This window comes from Mobula birostris, chromosome 8, assembly GCF_030028105.1.
Source record: "Mobula birostris isolate sMobBir1 chromosome 8, sMobBir1.hap1, whole genome shotgun sequence".
Lineage (NCBI taxonomy): Eukaryota > Metazoa > Chordata > Chondrichthyes > Myliobatiformes > Myliobatidae > Mobula > Mobula birostris.
Window position 1 is genome coordinate 110130502 of NC_092377.1, and position 20645 is coordinate 110151146.

A 20645-nucleotide genomic window follows, 5' to 3' on the forward strand; every position below is an offset into this window, starting at 1 on the left:
TGCTTGCCAGTTTTCTTATCTAAGTTATTTTTCAAATCTGTCAACCAAGCTATAACCTCTTTTATTTGGGAAAATAAGGTCCCAAGGGTTAATAAGCGCACTCTCCAAAGAGGTCGTGACGTAGGTGGAATGGGCCTTCCCAGCTTTATTCATTATTACTGGGCATCGAACATTCAAAAGGTATTATTCTGGCTCCTCCAGCCAGATATAAACTGGTGCCTGCTTGAGACACGGTCTCGTCCTCGTCTCTCCCAGCTTTCGTGTATTCTTCCTTGCCATTGAAATTCTCTCAATTCACATCCAACCCGGTCGTGCTCTCCACCCTCAAAATTTTTAATCAATTTCGCTGCCTCTATAAGTTCACATCAGCTTCAGTTTTGGTCCCATTCATAGAAACCATCTATTTCTTCCCTCCACACTCGATTCAGTTTTTAGACAATGGGGGTTGAATGGTCTTATGCGCATTAAGGATTTGTACACTGATAACATATTTGATAGTTTTGATAACCTGCGCAGTAAGTATGGCCTTCCGCATAATCATTTTTTTAAAATACCTGCAGATTCGCCACTTTGTCAAGGAAAAATTTCCCTCTTTTCCTGATCTACCACCTGCTATGTTGTGGGAAAAACTCACTCTTAGCTTTAATGATAAAGGGCTGATCTCTACTATACTCTCAATTGATGTCTTTGGGAGTTCAAGATCTAAACAAAACTAAGAGTAGGTGGGAGGACGACCTCAGTATGGATCTTGCAGAGGAATATTGGGCAAAAGTATTGAATAGGGTTCATTTCTCATCATCATGTGCTAGACTGGGGCTCATACAATTTAAAGTTTTATACAGGGGACATTTAAGTAAAGCCAGACGTGCAGACATACCCTGGGACAGACGCTGGCTGTGACAGGTGTTCCTTCTCTCCGGTTGGTTTAGTGCATGCATTTTGGTCTTGCCCTCGGCTTGATGGCTATTGGGTACTGGTTTTTAAAATTATCAGTGAGATTTTGAGGGTGACACTGAGACCTTGCTCGATTATAGCTGTATTTGGTGTGGCAGATGATGCTTTGGGTTTCAATGCAAGCCAGTCGGATATCATTGCATTTACATCGCTATTGGCCCGTAGGAGAATCTTGCTGGTCTGGAAATCTGCCGCTCCCCCATCTGCTGCTGCTTGGTTAGAGGACATAATGTTTTTTCTGAAATTAGAAAAGATTAAATTCACTTTGAGGGGGTCTGTGAAAAAATTCTATTCAAAATGGGGATCTTTCTTGTCATATTTTGGGGGTCTTAAGGAATTACCTACTAGTTGAGGGCATTTAATTGTACTTGGGAAGTTGCCTCCCATTTAACACGCTTATAATTTACCTCACAGGGTGGTTGATGAATTGTAAATATGAGTGTATTTTGGATCATCTGACATGTTGTGGATGTGTGTGGGCCTTTGTCTTGAAGTAGTATGGGGGTATAGTTGTGAAATGTCCGTATTGTATTTGTGAATTGTTGTATTGTAAATACATTAGCTGCCATGGTATGTTTGGGGAGGGTGGGTGAGGGGAGGTTTGTTTAGGGGTAAGATATAAACGCAAAATGGAGGAAAATGTAATCCATTATGTATTCTGTATTGTGTCATTCCTTCAAAAAATATATTTAAACAAAATGATTTTAAAGATGAATTGTTACAAAAAGAGGAGTAGCAAAGTATAGCATGAATGAGGCATGATGCCCTATAAGATCATGTAAAATTTAGGATGATGTAAACTTTATGCAGATGGAAGGCCGAATAGATATAAAACCACTAGAAATAATTCATTCATTCATAATATGCCATGTCAATGACGTGGGCCATCATGGTCTTTCCACAATTGTGATTCTACCTGGCAAATTTTTCTACAGAATTTCTTTGTCATTGCATTCCTCTGGGCAGTGTCTTTACAAGATGGGTGACCCCAGCCATTATCAATACTCTTCAGAATTGTCTGCGTGGCATCAGTGGTCATATAACCCGATCTTGTGATATATACCAGCTGCTCATATGACCATCCACTACCTGCTCCCATGGCTTCATGTGACCCTGATTGGGAGCTAAGCAGGTGCTACACCTATCCCAAGGGTGGCCTGCAGGCTGGTGGAGGGAAGGAGCACCTCACATCTCCTTTGCTAGAGATGGATGAGGGGTGATTGATAAGTTCGTGGCCCAAGGTAGAAGGAGATGAGTTATACAGCTCTCATTACGTGCACATGCAGTTCAACTCTTTGAGTGATTATGCAGAAAGTTTGAAGTTAATAACTCATCTCCTTCTACCCTAGGCCACGAACTTATCAATCACCCTTGCCGTGGACACTCTTTGGAGGTTCAAGATCTGTATGATCCACGACCGCTGGACTAAGTGTGTAAACGTAGGAGGGGACTATGTTGAAAAATAGATGTGCTAGGTTTTCTAAAATTGACTCCTTGTACCTTAGGCCACGAACTTATCAATCACCCCTCGTATCTCTACCCTGCCAGACAAGAAATAATTACACAGGCTACAAGGACACACAAAAACAAACACAAAACTGCCAAGGATCGTTACAGAGGTATAAGACTGGAAACAGCATAATTTTGTTTTGCACTGGCTTGATTGAATTTGTACAGTGAATAATTCTGTCTCCATTTTATGTGCAAAAGTATAGAGATAGTAGGGAAAATCCAAGTTTGATTTTATGGGTTGAAACTTATGGGAGTTCTGCATGAAACTCAGAGCGTTTCTCCACGAAAGTGCTGCCAACTTCTTGATTTCCATTTGAACGTAAAGTCCCAGGCTTTCTGGTTGTTCTTCATCAACAGATTCTTGATTGGCCTCTGATATTAAACTCTTCATTGAGTCTAATGATAAAACTCAAAGATGATCAAATTCTCCAAGCACCTCCAGAGGAGCTTCTGTCTCCTAAATCTGTGCCAGCTACGTACTCACAGTAATAGCAACATTCATTTGAATGTACAGGAATAGTCTTAAGGCATCAATTTACAAGTGCACCTGATTTTGTTTAAGTGAATTGAACTGAATAAGGTGGTTTTGAGTTAAGAGCTCCAAATAAGTTTTCTAATATATTTAGACAATATCTAGTAACATGAGGAAACGAATTGTAGCAGCAGAGGTGTGGTTTTTGAGGAGAATGCAAAGAATATCATGGACGAAATGAATATCTAATGAGGATGTCATGAGCAGAGCAGACACAAAAAGAGAAATAATGTATGAGATAATGAAAAGGCAACGTACCTTCATTGGACATGTGATTAGGAAAGAGGAGTTAGAATGCACGGTAATTATGGGAAAGATTGAAGGGAAGAAAGCAAGAGGAAGACAAAGACAAATGATGATGGAGACAGCAGCCAGAGAACTGGAAATGAATACCAATGAATTGATCCACTTCACCCGAAACAGGAGTGTGTGGGCCATGGCAGTCAAAGCTCAAACTGGGAATGGCACCTGATGATGATGATGATGATGATGATGAATATATTTACTAATTACAGAAAAATTTCCCATGTTTCCTAATTGTTATACATTCTTTGATATTTGATAGATTTTCAGTGCATTTAAGTATTTCTAAATGACATTCAGAAACAATCATACTTTGTTTACTGATTTGACTGCCAGTTAAACAATGGGCTATGACTTAATCAGCTGCTGAAGTTTCTCGGCTGCCTTCTGGGTGGAGTTTCTTCTCCACCAGCCCTCTTAATGATGGCAATATATCACACAAGGTCCTGCTGAGCGTTGAGATGGTTTTGGAGCAGAAATTGGCAAAGTCAGATCTGCAAAAAGGATGATGCATAAAATATTAAATTGGTCAGTGGTGAATATAAGATGGCACATCATTTGTGGTAAGAGGTTGGCCTAGTCAGAAGTTACCGCAACTGAGAACTCTCTGAGGATTGTCACCTTGCCATGGTGGAGACAGAGCAATTCAACCAAGACCTCAACAGTGGAACTGATGGAAGAAGATGACACCTCAGAATGGCAGTGAAGGCTGCAACAGTGAAATGTTCCAGTTGTCCTGCACTCCATGCCACTGGATCCTCACCGTGATCTGTCAAGGAGCATGTGGATGTTTGCCCATGTATCAACTGTCCATGTTAAACAGGCATTCAGAGAATAATGAGATTGTGAAAATGCTTCCACAAGGTATAGTTGAATTGAATATCATTAATCCATTTTGTCTGGAAATGTTTAGCATGGATGATAAAGTCAATAGGGATGCAACAAAGTCTGTGTGAGCAGCTTAAGATGATAACTTTGGTTTTCTCAGTATTTAACCACAATCAAGCAGTTAAGAGGCAGAGCTTGATGTTATCTCATATATTTTTATAACTCATTCAGTTTACATACGTTGTTACTTTCTCTGACAGTCCAAAACAATAACATATACCCTGTACTCTCTCAGCTTTTTGCTCCATTCCATTGACAGCTGTCCCTCTCATTTCAGGATCCCCATTTTAGATTTTTGGCCAGGCATCCACTTAACTGATGTAGTTGCCCTTTTTTACCTCTCCAACCATCTACCCACACCTGAATCATGCCTCTGCCTTCCATCACTCCTTTTGCATCCATCATCAAAGACCACCACCATCCAAGCCATGCTGTCTTCTCGCTGTTGCCTTCGGGAAGAAGGTACAGGAGCCTCAGGACCCACACCAAGTTCAGGAACAGTTATTACCCTAGAACCATCAGGCTCCTGAACCAGTGTGGATAATACACTGAACTGATTCCACAACCTATGGACTCAGTTTCAAGGAATCTACAACTCATGTTCTCAATATTGTTTATTACTTATTTATTATTACTATTATTAGTTCTTTTTGTATGTGTGCAGTTTGTCTTCTTTTGCATGTTGGTTGTTTGTCCATCTTTGTCAGTTTCGTTTTTCATTAATTTCATTGTATTTCATTCTATCTACTTTTGCAAGAAAATGTCTTGCAAGAAAATGAATCTTAGATTAGTATATGGTGACATATATACACTTCGTGAATTTTGAACATTTGCTCTCTTTGACCTCCATCTTTGTCCAGTTTTCCTTACTTCCCCATCCCTTGTGGGATTCCAAAATGTCTCTTTCTTGTTTACTAGTTCAATAATTAGAGATGGAAGTTCGAGAGCTCTGCCACTTTGCTGTTACAAGCTATGGGAGTTGCTGTTACATCTTTTGTGGTTGTGTTGAAAACTGCTGTGGTCAGAAGAATGGGTTTTGTTGGTAGCAGAAGACTGAGTTAGAGCTTGGAAACAACCAAGTGCAATGAGAATGTTTCTATTTAACTTTGGAACGAATTGAGGTGTCTGAAATATATGCTCTTGGATGAACTTTGACAGACCTGTTGGTGAACCCCAAACAAGCAAGAGTCAAACATCTCTTTCTGAATTAACAAACTAAAGGGGACATGAGGAGATTTGATAAGGGAAGCAGGAATCACTAGGCTTTTGGTTAGTGTTCTTTTTGGCACAGAAAATTAAAGAAAGATGATGTCAGTAGTCAGCTTAAAAAAGTGTCATCTTTATTACCTTTTCCAGAATTGGGAGATGGAGGAAAGGATGGTGGTGTTGGGGGGGCAGGGGAGTGGGTGAATTGATTTGACTTCCCTTGTATATTCACCTGTCTGTGAAATAAAGCAGCAACACGATTCAACACCTGATTTATTTCACTGTATTAAGCCACAAGGCCATCCCTTTAGAACAGAGGTGAGGAGGAATTCTTTTTACCCAGAAGGTGGTGAATCTGTGGAATTCATTGCCTCAGGTGGCTGTGGAGGCTATGTTATTTTGTACTTTTAAAAGGGAGGTTGATAGGTTCCTAATTAGAAAAGGTGTTAAGGGTTATGGGGAGAAGGGAAGAAAATGGGGTTAAGAAAGATAATAAATTAGCCATGATGGAATTATGGAGCACACTCAATGGGCCAAATGGCCAAATTCTGCTCCTATCTCTTAAGTCTTATGTCTAATTGGCTCAAACAAGACAAAGAGAGCTAAAACAGGGCATATGCATTAAGTGTATAATATCGCACTTACATTGCAAAGGCTGTCTTAATTTTGTATTTATGAATTATAATAGTTATTTCATAAGATTTTGCTCAATATTAACACACTCCTGAATGTAGGAGGCTTACACTACTCTTTGGAGAGTCATTTTACTTGATGGAATTTCAATGGCAGACCCAAAGTAAGTAACGCACATCCTCTATTTACAGGAGGCAGTTGTGAAAATCTGATATATAGGACTCATTTTCCTTTAGTTTGGGAAGCAGTTGCTAAAAATATATCATAACACACACAAAATGCTGGAGAAACTCAGCAGATCAGGCAGCATATGTGGAAAGGAATAAGCAGTTGATGTTTTGGGCCAAGACCCTTCATCAGAGCTGGAAAAGAAGGCGGAAGACATCCGAATAAGAAGGTGGGGAAGGGGAAGGAGTATAAGCTAGAAGATGCTGCCTGACCTGCTGAGGTCCTCCAGTATTTTGTATGTATCATTCTGGATTTCCAGCATCTTCAGAGTGAAGATCCAAAAATAACTATTTAACTTTCAGGCAGATATCCATCTCTTTTAAGAAATCTTATGGAACTGCAGTGACAAAGCTATGGAGCATTGGTTCTACTTACTTGACATCAAAGCAGAAATCCCAGTGCAGGAATGGTACTGATAGGTAACAGGATTAGAGAAGAACAGGGTGAAAAGGGCAAGGTAAACAACAGCAAAAGATTGTATTTTGGTAGAACCTTAATATTAAAGGATTATTATACCTGGAGCATTTCTGGGAAATAATTGCAATTATAAACCTTTTGGTTCCACAGGATATAAATGAGGTGAAGGTGGCTCCAAAGAAGTCTTTCCTAAAACGTGGGGAAGGTATTGCACGATTTGAGAAGAACAAGGAAAATATCCTGAAGGAACAAAAGAGGAATCCAGATCATGAATCGGTGGATCAATTGCCCAAAAAAGTTAGGTTCTGTAATCAACGCCGGCTTTCCTTGCCCTCCTTCAATGAGTACAAAAAGCTCCAGATTAATAAACAGTCAGCTTTGAAAAAACAAGTTAGTAGTCTAGAGCTTGTAGAATCTAAAACGAAGAAGTTTGTTTCTACCAGTAGCTCCATCACAAACAGCAAGAGAAAAGAACTCAAGCAAAAGGAGAAGCAAGACGAAATCAAGAATAGTACAGATGAGGGTATCCAAAGTGACATAAATGTCCCAGAGTTATCTACCAAGGTTGAATCGCCTTGCAAATATTCTAATGAAAGAAATAGTGGAAGTCAACGAATAGTACAGGAAAGTACAACAGGAGATGTACGTCCTGTGGGGGAATCCCAAGGAAGAGCTAATGCAAGTAAAGATTTAAGCTTACATATTCTAGAAAGGCAGCAATTGATTAGAGCTGGTCCTGAATCACAGAGTCAAACAAATAGCAGTGTTTCTCATGGAAGTGTGGAAAGGCAAAGCCAAGGCCAAGAAGTAGAACAAAATGTGGCAAACAGTTTGCAGGGATCTTCAAATGATCAACCACCTTTCAACAGCACCAATCAACAGGAATGTCCAAGTATGAATAAATCAGAGACTTTAGACTGGAGCACTGAACTACCCCAGGAGCAATCAGAGCAGAAGCAGAATAATTTAACTAACATCAAAGATCCCAGAAAAATGCAAAGTGGGAAAGGCCCGAACATCGGTTTTAAAAAAGTAAATGACAAAATAGTACAAGTGACTTCTGACAATCTGCCATGCCACAGAGCAAGTTTTAGGACCCAGGAAGGCAAAGACCATAATATGCACAGTTTTGCAAACACAGGATTAATACCCCTTGTAGATTATAAGCACAGTATGCATGGTTATTTCAAAAGTAACAATGAACATTGTGGAGTCTCTAACGTTAGAGCGTATGGTGTAGATCCTGACAGCAATGGCCTGAATTCTCAGCTTCAGCAACCACCCACAGATGAAATCCTACACAATTCTGTTTGCTCTGGCAGAAGTCTAGACTTATCTGATGATGCCGACTATGCAAGTGATGCTCCAAGTGGAACGGAAGAATTGGGCATGGCATTTCAAAATTCACAGCATTTTACAGATTGTAAATCTACAGCTGGAATGGCTCCAGTGAAATGCAATACACCGAGCAGCACAACCAGCAGCGAGAGTGAAACTTCGGACCTCAAACCTCCTTCATCAAGGAGATATCCTTCTCAATACAATAGGCCCACGAGAAACAAAACCAAAACTGCAAGAAAGAAGTTAAACTTTGCAAAGAAAAACATCAGCAATTTTGTGGCAAATGAAAAATGTGGTACTCAACAATCTGATCTCGTGCAGCTGTCTTGTCATGTCCTTGCACAACAATTGTCTCCAGCACTTAGTGTTGCACAAAATGCATCAAAAACTTCAGATCATTCTCACCAGATGAAAACCAACAGTGGAAGTGTTCAAGGTATGTATATGAGAAATCAAATCATTCAAATAGTAATGCACAAAACAATGATCAACTTGAATCTGTGTCCAAATGCCAAAGAGCATAGATTTCACAGTTCATAAAGTAAAAGATTACTTATTATGACATGGGAGGTTCTTGAGTCCATTCTGTCCATTAGAACAATCCAGGAACCCGTTTCCCACTGCCTTAGTTGCAGTAGTTCAATCATTTGAGTCACATATGATGTCGTCCTAATGGATAGTCTGTTCGTGAGTCCTCAGGTATCACATGCCAGTGGTGTTGCACTGTTTACTTTTTAACTTGTATTGTAAATGCACCTTATTATTTGTAGTAATGTTGTTTCGTTTGGCGGTGTACAGTTGAAATGACAATAAACTTGAACTTGAGGTGGCAGTAAAGGCTGATCTGGGATCCTCATATTCTGGTGCAGTGTGGGTAATAGTAAATGGTGCCTCCTTTCTACCCTGTACCATTCTCTCTCCCATATCCTCTTCAACTTCCCTTTGATTCTTTTACCTTTTATCTACACTAAGAAGAAGCCTTCAGCTCACATACCCGAATGTCTCTGGAATGTGGGATGAGACTATGGGGAGAAACTGGAGGCTACAAGCAGACAGTATCCAAGCTGCTATGTAGTTCAGGTCATCAGCCTACAACATTCACACTTCTTCCTTCTCAGATGCTGTTTGAGTTGCTGAGTACTTTCTCACCAATTTCTGCCCGTATTACAATAGCTTATTTTAAATGACCATTGCATCCAATTCTAGTCGCAACATTTTAGGAATGAACCTTCAGATATCAAATCTCCTTAATCAAGGAGATATCCTTCCCAATGAGGAAAAATAGGCCAATGAGGAACAAAACCAAATATCAAATCTCCTTAATCAAGGAGATATCCTTCCCAAGGAGGAAAAATAGGCCAATGAGGAACAAAACCAAAATCATGAGGAAACAGTCAAACTTTGCAAAGGAAAGCACCAGTGGTTTTGTGAAAAATCAGAGTTGTGGTACTCAAGAATCTGATCTGGTGCAGCCATCTTATCCAGTTCTTGCACAGAAATTGTCTCCAGCACTTAGTTGTGAACAAAATGTATTAAAAACTTCAGATCATTCTCAACAAGACTAGAAGAGGTCTAGAATATGAAAGCAATGATATATTGCCCTGACTTTATAAGGCATTGGTCAGACCACATTTGGAGTATTGTGAGCAGTTTTGGGCACTATTTCTAAGGAAGGATATTGTTGAGGGTCCGAAAGAGGTTTAAAGGAATGATCTTGGGAATGAACAGGTTAATGCATGAGAAGCAGTTGATGACTCTGGACCTGTACTCCTTGGAGTTTAGGAAAATGAAGGGGGGGTCTCATTAAAACCTAACAAAACTTGGAAGGCCGAGATAGAGTGGACGTGGAGAGGATGTTTTGAATAGTGGGGAGTCAAGGACTAGAGGGCACAGCCTCAGAAGAGAAGGATGTTCCTTTAGTACACATATAAAGAGGAATTTCTTTAGCCAGAGAGTGATGAATGTGTGGAGTTCATTGCCATAGATGACTTTGGAGGCTAAGTCATTGTGTATATTTAAAGCAGAGGTTGATAGGTTCTTGTTTAGTAAGATTGTCAAAGGTTACAGGGAAAAGACAGTAGAATGAGCTGAGAGGGATAATTAATCAGTCATGATGGGATGGGGAGCAGACTCGATTTGCCAAATGGCCTCATTCTGCTTTATGTTTTATGGTTTTACACAGTAATTCTAAATTTGGACATTCACATTATGTAATACTCAAATTGGAGATTAGAAATAGGGAAATATTGTCATAATTGTACATAACAAATACAATTACAATTATAGTGGCAAGGTGAAACCTGGAGCATTTGTACAATTTTGGTCCCCTATTTATGAATGGATATACTGGCAGTCCAAAAGTGATCCATTAGGTTACTTCCTGGAAATGAAGTTTTATTCATTGGAGCTTGCAGTGGAGGTTCACCATAGGTCTATAGCACATATGGGTACATTGTTTCATTTTCACGCATTATAATATTCTTAAAATACAAATGATAAAGCCAATAAGTAATTTATGCTTCAATCACATATATTTTGATTTAAAATTAATTTTAATCCATTTTAAATCACACAGAAGATGCACAATCGAGAAAACTCCAGGAGAAACTTTTACAATTGGAAACAGAAATTGATCGATTTAAAGCAGAAAACACAGCTTTAGCCAAGCTTAAGGAGGAACAAGTGTTAGCTTTGGAAAGTCTCAGGTGAATCTAAAGCTATATTCATATTCTGCTAATACATCTGGCTATGCTGAAGTACACTCAGTGACCACTTTATTAGGTGCACCTGTCCATTAATGTAAATATCTAATCAGTCAATCATATGGCAGCATCTCAATGCATAAAAGCATGCAGACATGGTCAAGAGCATCAATTGTTGTTCAGACCAAATGTCAGAATGGAGAAGAAATGTGATCTAAGTGACTTTGACTGTGAAATGATTGTTGGTGCCAGGTGAGGTGGTTTGTGTATCTCAGAAACTGCTGATCTCCTGAGATTTTCACACACAAGAGTCTCTATAGAGTTTACAGAGAATGGTGTGAAAAATTTAAAAAAAAATGTCCAGTGAGTGGCAGTTCTATGGGCAAAAATGCCTTGTTAATGATGAGAGGAGAATGGTCAGACTGGTTCAAGCTGACAGGAATGTGATGGTGACTCAAATAGCCACATGTTACAACAGTGGTGTGCTTAAGAAAATCTCTGAACACAAAACATGTCAAACCTTGAAGTGATTGGGCTACAGCAGCAGAAGACCACAAACTTAGTGGCCACTTTATTAGGTACAGGAGGTGCCTAATGATGGTGGCCAATAAGTGTAAATGTTTTGTTATACCACAGTGACTGAAGTAATATAATCTATCATAATAGTCTGTGTTGTCAAGCATTGCCTTTCCCATCATCCATCACTCTCACAATTAAAAGCTAGAGTTGTTCTCGTGGTGTCACAAGGGGGCCTATAATCCCTCTTCTGGCATTTTGGGGCCTGGAATTCTGATCATCAGCACTAGCTCAATTTTCAGAACATGCCTATGGGAATGTTGAGACTTGAAAATCTGGGGGAAAATTAGAATGAAGTAATTGCCATGTTTGTGCTAGTTAACACTATGAGCTTACTGATTGTGAGTGTAACGTGGTAGTGCATGTTCTAGTAGCTGAAGCATTTACATTGTCTTACATTTACATTACATTTAGAAAGTTCGCTGTTTTACCCATGGCCAATTTACCAGGAAAGCACAGTAGCATGGCGGTCAGCATAATGCTATTACAGCACCAGTGATTACCAATGGGGTTTCAATTCCCAAAATTGTCTTTAAGGAGTTTGCATGTCTTCCCCAGTACCGTATGGGTTTCCTCCCAAATTACAAAAACTTATGGGTTAGGGTTAGTGAGTTGTGGGCATCCTATGTTGGCGCTGGAAGTGTAACGAAACTTTCAGTCCCAGCGCAATCCTTACTGATTTGATTTGACACAAACGATGCATTTCACTGTGGGTTTTGATGTACGTGTGACAAATAAGGCTAATCTTTTATCGTTAAACTTTGCCAATGTAAGGAATTAGCACTGCAGTCAGATTAAGCTCAGTGATAGCAACTCATTCATACAAGTACATGTAATGAGATGGAATTGTAAATAATGTAAATGCAACACACTGTGCCTGTATCACCACATCAATGTCATAATGAATAGATACCCCTTTCAATACCCAGAGAACTGAGTGATTTTTATGAGCAATTGTAAGACTTGAAATCAAACCATCATGGTTTTCTGGAACTGTTTTTCCAAGTAAAGTTTCATCACTTTGTGTTAGCATTTAGTTGTGATAACAAATTTTATTTTGGAGTTAGTCTTGGAACACAAGATAGTCTGTTGGACCAAAACTGCCACTTCAGCTGATCCTTCCAAAAATATATATCTCTGCTCAATGTCTCGAGCAGCCCAGTCCTATCAGCTGATCTTGGCTAATTCCTTCCCAATGGCAGGGAACTAATGGAACATTTGGTGCTGTTGAGCCTCCTCCTACACTGCTCAGTATTGTGGGCAGGGGTGTACCTAACTCCTCTGAGTACAATAATTTTCAGAGGCAGAGTATGACAAACTGTTACTACCATACACCCTGAGCAGCAACGGAGAAATCATGTACGAGTACCTACAGTTTAAAAGTAAAACTATAATTACCTGTCTCATTAACAAGACATTTTGTCCACAAAACTGCCGCTCACTGGATGTGTGTTTTTATCATACCATTCTATATAAACTTTGGATTTTGTTGTTAGTGAAAATCCCAGGAGATCAGCAGTTTCTGGGATACTCAGACCACCCCGTCTGGCACCAGTCAAAGTCACTTAGATCACATTTGTTCCCCATTCTGATGTTCAGTCTGAACAACAACTGAACCTCTTGATCACCTCTGCATGCTTTTATGCATTGAGTTGCTGCTATATGATTGGCTGATTAGATACCTGCATTAATGTGCAGTTGTAGAGGGGTACCTAATAAAGTGTGAGGATGGGAAATAGCTTCTTCCCCCAGGCTGTAAGTCTACTGAACTCCCTGCCATACCCAGGTCTCATCGCATATGAAGCACCAGTAGTGTTATAATGTTTACTTTTTAATTTGAGTCATAAATGCACCTTTTATCTGTTAATTTACTAGTGGTAACATTGCTTTCTGTTTGTATGTGAGTTATATGTACTGTGTTGTGCTCTTTGGTCCAGGGAAATGTTGTTTTATTTGGCAGTATACATGTATTTGGTTGAAATGACAATAAACTGAACTTTAACTTGAGTGTATGTAACTATAGTTGCATATAATTTCCATGTAAACCACTCTTGTCTTGTGCAAGACTTTGTCAGGCAAAATCTACTGTGTATAAAGCCCAAGGTATTCCATTTGATATAACAGGCCTTGAGCAACTTGTTAACAGAGAACCCACTAATTCTCCACCATTACAGAGCAATTCGAGGATACCTTTTGGGCTGTATGTCAGACAGAGGGTGCCTGTTGGGCTGTAGGTCAGACAGAGGGTGCCCGTTGGGCTGTATGTAAGACAGAGGGTGCCCGTTGGGCTGTATGTCAGACAGAGGGTGCCCGTTGGGCTGTAGGTCAGACAGAGGGTGCCCGTTGGGCTGTAGGTCAGACAGAAGGTGCCCGTTGGGCTGTATGTAAGACAGAGGGTGCCCGTTGGGCTGTAGGTCAGACAGAGGGTGCCCGTTGGGCTGTAGGTCAGACAGAAGGTGCCCGTTGGGCTGTAGGTCAGACAGAGGGTGCCTGTTGGGCTGTAGGTCAGACAGAGGGTGCCCGTTGGGCTGTAGGTGCTTGGGTAAAGACAGGTATGGAAGAGGCGAAGAAAGATCAGTTGAGGAGTAATTCTGACTGCTGGAAGTATGTAGACTGGAAGGCACAGCTGTAAATTGAGAATCAAAAGATTTAAAATGGATCTGACGCGTGAGTTTTTCAGATAAGGCTGGTGTGTGTATGGAATGATCTTCCAAGGGAGGTGGTTGAGGCAGCTACTGCATAATTACAGCATCCAAAGACATTCAGACGGGTACATTGATAGGAACGCTTGAAAGGGATACAGCCGCAGGTATGATCAGGTTAGATATACAGCTTGGACGGCATAGCTGAGATGGGCTGAAGGGCCTGAGCCACACTGTATAACTGTGAGTCTGTGAGATTGCACTTAGAAGTTTAAAAATGCAAAAGTAAAGTATGTGATCGGGAGTAATATACTGGCAAGGATTGAGAATTGATTGAACCATAAATTGCTGTGGAAGGTTGGTCTTTGAGGACTGGGTCAGTAATAGCAGTTGGGAATGTTTCAATGGAGCCAAATTTGGGGCTAGTGTGTTGTTTTTCAAAGGTTGGACTGGCAATTTTAGTTGTTGGGACAACTTGTGGAAGTGGGGGTAGTGGTGGCCGCAGTAATGAGAGAGAATGAGGATGGGAATGAACACCAAAGTAAACATGGCTGGGGAGGCAATGGGCTAGAGACAGAGGAACAGGTATGGTTGAAGCTGTGGAATCTATTCCAGAATCTATTACTGTCATGGTGTACGCTGCCAGGACTGGATCTAGGTGCTGAGGAACGGCAGACTGTCATAGTGAGTGCTGGCAATGACTCAACCCAGGTGTGGAGAATTGGCAGACTGTCACAGTGAGCACTGGCAACCCAACTCAGGAGCACAGAAACGGTAGACTCCCCATGAAGAGATGGGAACAAGAGATTATACATAGGAGTACCAACAGAGCATTGGAGGCCTGACCAAGGACACCACGGGACACTTCATTCTCCACAAACACAAGGACTCCACTCAAGCGCTAAACAAGAATCCCCTGTAAATAACCATAGAATGCAGGAAGCCCGTGGCACTCGCAGTTAACCTGACCAGATTAATCAGAAAGCAAAGGGCTTTATGATACACTCCTTAAGACAACAATTAATAAATACAGGTGCTTAAGAAGCCTAGAAGCCCAGTGCTCAACGGCAAGCCGCAGAGGCCCGCAGGGCTCATAACAGTTAGATTATGAGGACACGCAGTCCTCTTTTATTGTCATTTAGTAATGCATGCATTAAGAAGTGATACATTATTTTCTCCGGTGTGATGTCACAAAACACAGGACAGACCAAGACTGAAAAAAACTAACAAAACCACATAATTATAATATATAGTTACAACAGTGCAACAATACCATAACTTGATGAAGAAGTCCAAGAGCACAGTAAAAGTTCAAAGTCTCTCAAATGTCCCACATCTCACACAGACGGGAGAAGGAAGAACTCTCCCTGCCATGCCAACCACAGTCTGACTCTAAGTCATTCAAAAACTTCGAGCTCTGATCAGCTCTCTGACACCGAGTACTGAGCGCCATCTCTGTCCGAACGATTCGACCTCAATCTCGGTCACCAACAGCAGGCAAAGTGGGGGATTTTGAGGCCTACCCTCTGAAAGATTCCCGACCACGCAGTAATGACAGCAGTGAACAAGCGTTTCAGAAATTTCTCCAGATGTTCCTCTGTGCTTTCACGTCCCTCTCCATCAAATCAGAATTGTCCATTGCCCCTATTTAACGGATAAGGTATCATTTTTCACCGGAGGGCTGCGCACGTGCAGGTGTGCTGCTCTCTCTCCTCCTGCCTAATGTTACAGAACATTTGAAAGTATTGATGGGATTGGACAAGTCAACGTGTTCTTATGAAAGGGAAATCATACTTAGCAAATCTAACAGAGGTTATTCTGGATGCAACTTGTAGAATGGATGAGAGAGAAAATTATGATTTTAGGAGGCTTTTGATTGCACTTCAATATCCTAAAAGCAAATTATGGCAAATCCTGTAAATATGAAATAAACACAAAAGGTGTTGGAGTATTCAACAGTTCTGGCAGCTGGAAATAAACAGACTGGAAGGCATAGGCTTAAAGTGAGAGAAAAAGATTTAAAGGGGATCTGTAGGGCAGATTTTTCACATAGAAACGTGTGTGTGTGTGTGTGTGTGTGTGTGTGTGTGTGTCTGTGTGTGTGTGTGTGTGTGTGTGTGTGTGTGTGTCTGTGTGTGTGGGTGTGTGTGTGTGGGTGTGTCTGTGTGTGTGTGTGGGTGTGTATGTGTGGGTGTGTGTGTGTGTGTGGGTGTGTGTGTCTGTGTGTGTGTGTGTGTGTGGATGTGTGTGTGTGTCTGTGTGTGTCTGTGTGTGTGTGTGTGTTTGTGTGTGTGGAATGAGCTTGCAAAGGAGGTGGTTGAGGCAGGTGTAATTACAACAGCCACAAAACATCTGGACAGGTTCATGGATAGGAAAGTTTGAGAGGGATATAGAGGCAAATGGGATCAGTTTAGATCAACAGCTTGCTTGGCATAGTTGAGTTGGGTGTTTCCATGCTGAATAACTATAAATCTGTGAAATTGCATTTAGGAGATTAAAAATACAAAGTTAACATGCGTGATTGGGGGTAATATAGTAGAATGGATTGAGAATTGGTTCACAGGTATGAAACAGAGAAGGTGCAACTGTCTTTTCCCAGGCACTGGTAGTGAATAGTGCAATACTGCAGAGATCAGTGCTTGACCCCCAACTATTTACAGTATAAAATATATTTATGATATGGACGAGGGAGCTGTATGGTAGATGAAGTGATTTTAGACAGGTTGGGGAGTAGGCAAGTGAATGGAAAATAAATGTGAAGTTATCCATATTGGTTTTGAAAACACAAAGACTGATTATTTCCTGAATGGTCATAGGCTGGTAAACAGAAGATGCAGCAAGACCTGGGTGTCCTTATACACCAGCTGCCAAAAGCAAGAGTTTAGATGCAACAGGCAAATGCTATGGGGGACAACATTTACAGGAAGGTTTAAATACAGAAGCAAGGACGTCTTGCTGCAGCCGTGCATGGTGTTGGTGAGACACTTTCTGGAGTATTATGCGCATTTTGGCCTCATTATTTGAGGGAAGATGGTTATGCCATAGAGAGAATGCAGGAAAGGTTAACAAGACCAATTGCAGAGGTGGCAGAATTGAAGTATGAGGACAAACAGAGTTAGTTAGGCCTATGTTAACTAGAGTATAGAAGAATGAGAGGACCTCTGAGAAATCTATTCATTTCTGACTGGACTAAGCAGACTAGATGCAGGAAGGATGTTGCCAGTAACGGAAGAGTCCAGAACCAAGGGTTGAGTCCAGAACCAAGAGTTGATACCTCATGACATGAGATTTGCCATTTGGAACAGTGATGAGGAGAAACCTCTTCACCCAGAGGGCTGTGAACCCGTAGAATTCTCTCCCACCAGAGGCAGAAGAGCCATGTTATTCAATATATTCAAGAAGGGGGTAGATCTACTTCTCCAGGCCAAAGGGATCAAAGGATATAGTACTGAATCTGACCATTGAATCTGATTCATTGAATGGTGGCCTATTCTTCCTCCTGTTCTCTTAGGGTTCAGGGAATTGAATGTGACGAACAATTTTGCTAAGTGATAGAAAAATGTGTTGTCCGTATCACCATCACCATTGTGTACAGAAAACCCGAACCTAACTTCTGGATCTGTGCCATTATCTCTACTGGTAGAGATTATATTATTTATAATACGATCATTGAGCTATGTCTCCCTTACCACCAGTTCTCTTAACCATCACATCATCTCTGGATTATAGCAGACAATGACCAGTACTGGATGTATTCACCAATTAATGTTAGCAGACCCAAGCTATTGTCTTCACCCTCTCTCACAAACTCTGTATTCTCACCTCCAACTCCAACCCTCAATCTGGCAACTGACTGATGCTTAGACAGACCAACTGTATCAGAAGACTGTACCCGATAGAGTCTATCCCAAGGTATACTGTAGAATCTTCTGCAAAGTGATCTTAGCATCATATTTACCATGAACTGATAGTTCACACACTGTCATTGAGACCATCCGTTTGCACCTCAGTAACCTCAGCTGATTCCTCCCCCCCCCCCTTGCCTCAGGTCATGTGGAGCTGAAAACCTCATCATTCCTGTTATCCTGATTCATCCAATACTCTTCTGGCCAGCTTTTCTCATCCAAACCTCTGTGAACTAAATCTCACTCAAAACGTTGAGCTCAACTTGCTCCCCATTTCCTAATTCACATGATGTCCTCATTACCATCTTCCTTGCTGACCTACCTTGGCTTTTTGTTCGATGACAATGTGATTATAAAATTATTTTCTTGCTCTCAAATCACTTTATTATCTCACCTCTCCCCGTTCTATTCCTTACTCTCATAAGATGTTTGCACTGCCTGAAACATACATTAACTTGTTTATGAGAAGAATTTTTAACCTTTTGGCTAGTTGGTTTCTTTTTAAGGGGACCAACAGCTGCTAGGATTCTAATACTGAGGTTTTCACACTCGGATCTTAATACCCATCAAACTCAAGTCATCAGTACAGCAGGATTACAATTAGTAAAATGAAACTTTTCACCTTATAAACAGGGGCAAATAAACCTAGGCTTTCAGCAGTGTGAAGTTTGCAAGGCACAGTCTTTAAAAGGCTAAGTTAACTGCAAGTTAATGAAATTTGGTATATTCATGAGATCCCTATAGACCAGGGATTCATGGATCCCTTGGTTAATGGTAGGGATCCATGGCATAAAAAAGGTTGGAAACCCCTGCAGTAGACTAATTCTATAACAATACCTGTGTAACACGCACAAAATGCTGGAGGAACTCAGCAGAACAGGCAGCATCTATGGAAAAGAGTGCAGTTGACATTTTGGGCCGAGACCCTTCAGCAGGACTGCGAAATACCTGTGTATGTTTTTTTCCACAATGTTGTACCAGCCATGATATTTTTAACACCTACACAAAGATTTTGATTTCAACTCCAAAGGTGTTGACTCATGTTGAGTCAGCCTAGATTTTAAGATCCTTGTGCTAAACAGGATGGTGAAAAGTGCCATGGATGACATTGTTAGAGAGGTTGGGAGATCACTAATCCTACCCAAAAGAAATTGTTCTGCACCCCCTCTGGTTTGATCCTGGTACTGGTGGGGGAAGAATGGCCCTAGGCTCAAAAACTCCTCAATGTGGCAGCAACAGAACTGATGTATGTGAATTGTTCTTATTAGAAAACGAATGGATCAGTTTGAATATGAGAGGACTGAAAAGATCACTCAATTAGAGGCCACCAAGAAAGAGGAATTGAAGAAGTTAATGGAAGAAAGACAGCTATCTGAGAAAAACTCACAAGCTAAGGTTGCTTTTGATAAGAGAGACCATGAAGCAATGGAGGTAAGTTTGTATGAGTGACAGACAGAGATGACACAGTGGGGACAGAGACAGAGTGAGTGAGGAAGCACACAAAAATGCATATGTAAACCAAGAGCAACAGTGGGGAAGGGAAAGAAGCAGAGGAAAGGGAAAGGGAGAAACATGTGAGTGAGGTAGTGGGAGAAAGAGTACGTTGCTGAAAAAATATTTACAGGCTAAGAAAGGTGGCCAGGTATGGGCACGATGTTAGGATTCACCTCAACCAAAGTTATGAAGTTGTGATATCTTCTGTAATGCTGTTCAACACTGCAAGCAATGTTGCCTGTAGGAGACATTGCTGAGGCAATTGCCTGCCTATATGATCACTAAGTAGCCTGTAAAATCACTTTAGACTCTCTGGTGATCTAGTGGTTAAGATATGGTGCTCTCACTTCCTGGTCAGAGAATGTCATATTTTAGGGGCAACACAGTGGCATAGTGTGCACTTTATAATGCCAGTGACCTGGGTTCAATTCCTGCCACAACTGTTCTCCCCGTGATCACATAGGTTTCCTCGCCATTCTAAAAATGTATAATTCAGGGTTAGTAAGTCTTGGGCAAGCTGTGTTGGCGCTGGAACTATGGCAACACTTGCAGGTACATCATCGCACTGTGTCGATGCAAATGGCACATCTCACTGGATGTTTCAATATTTCAATGTACGTGTGACAAATAAAGCTGATCTTTAATAAAACAATGCCATTTCTCCTGCAAGTGATGTGATCCATTGGCTTCTCCAGTTGCCTCTCACTCTAACTGGGAGAAAAGCCTCAGCACTGGGGCAGCCATCTGCAAATGTACAACACTCTCTAGAAGCAGGAAAATGTTGGTGCTGTGCTGTAGCATGTGTGTGTCTTTGTTATGTTTCACCTGAGTGACCAAGTGCTGACAAATTTGAGAAACTGAATTACAGTAATGCCTGCTGTTTTTTGCAACAGCATGATATTAAATGTGCAAGATTTAAATCCTACTGTGCAATTAGTTTAAATTTTTTCAAACAATGTTAGAGAGGCATGCAAATTTGTTTCAATGTCAGTAGAATAATGCCAAGGGGTTTCTAGGTCCAATTTTCTTTAAACAAATGTAGTTCATTTTCTATGAGGCTTTCTTTTGTCAATGAACATTTCATAAACAATGTCTCTGGAGTTTCTGGCATTCAGTTTTTGGGGTTTTTTCCTGTTTTGTGGATGTCTGCAAAGAGTAAGAATTTCAGGTTGTATATAATATACATTCTCTGATATGAAATTGAACCATTGATAGGACAGCTTTCATGAAGATACAATGATGCTCTTCTGCTTGTGTGAAGCAGTGAAAGTAAATTCAATTTCTTGTTGTTTTAAACCATTTTTTCAGATTT

The 20645-nt window shown here is 40.8% G+C and overlaps 1 protein-coding gene across 9 annotated transcripts in view; it reads left to right on the top strand.

The window, feature by feature from the left end:
• The window catches only part of LOC140201598 (uncharacterized), a 119126-nt gene that overhangs the window by 63452 nt on the left and 35029 nt on the right, over positions 1 to 20645 (top strand). For all 9 annotated transcript variants that reach the window (XM_072265962.1, XM_072265963.1, XM_072265955.1 and 6 more), the window contains 3 exons: positions 6824 to 8450; positions 10590 to 10719; positions 19108 to 19270. In XM_072265962.1, the coding sequence (XP_072122063.1) occupies positions 6824 to 8450; positions 10590 to 10719; positions 19108 to 19270 (1920 nt within the window). The remainder of the gene's footprint in view (positions 1 to 6823; positions 8451 to 10589; positions 10720 to 19107; positions 19271 to 20645) is intronic.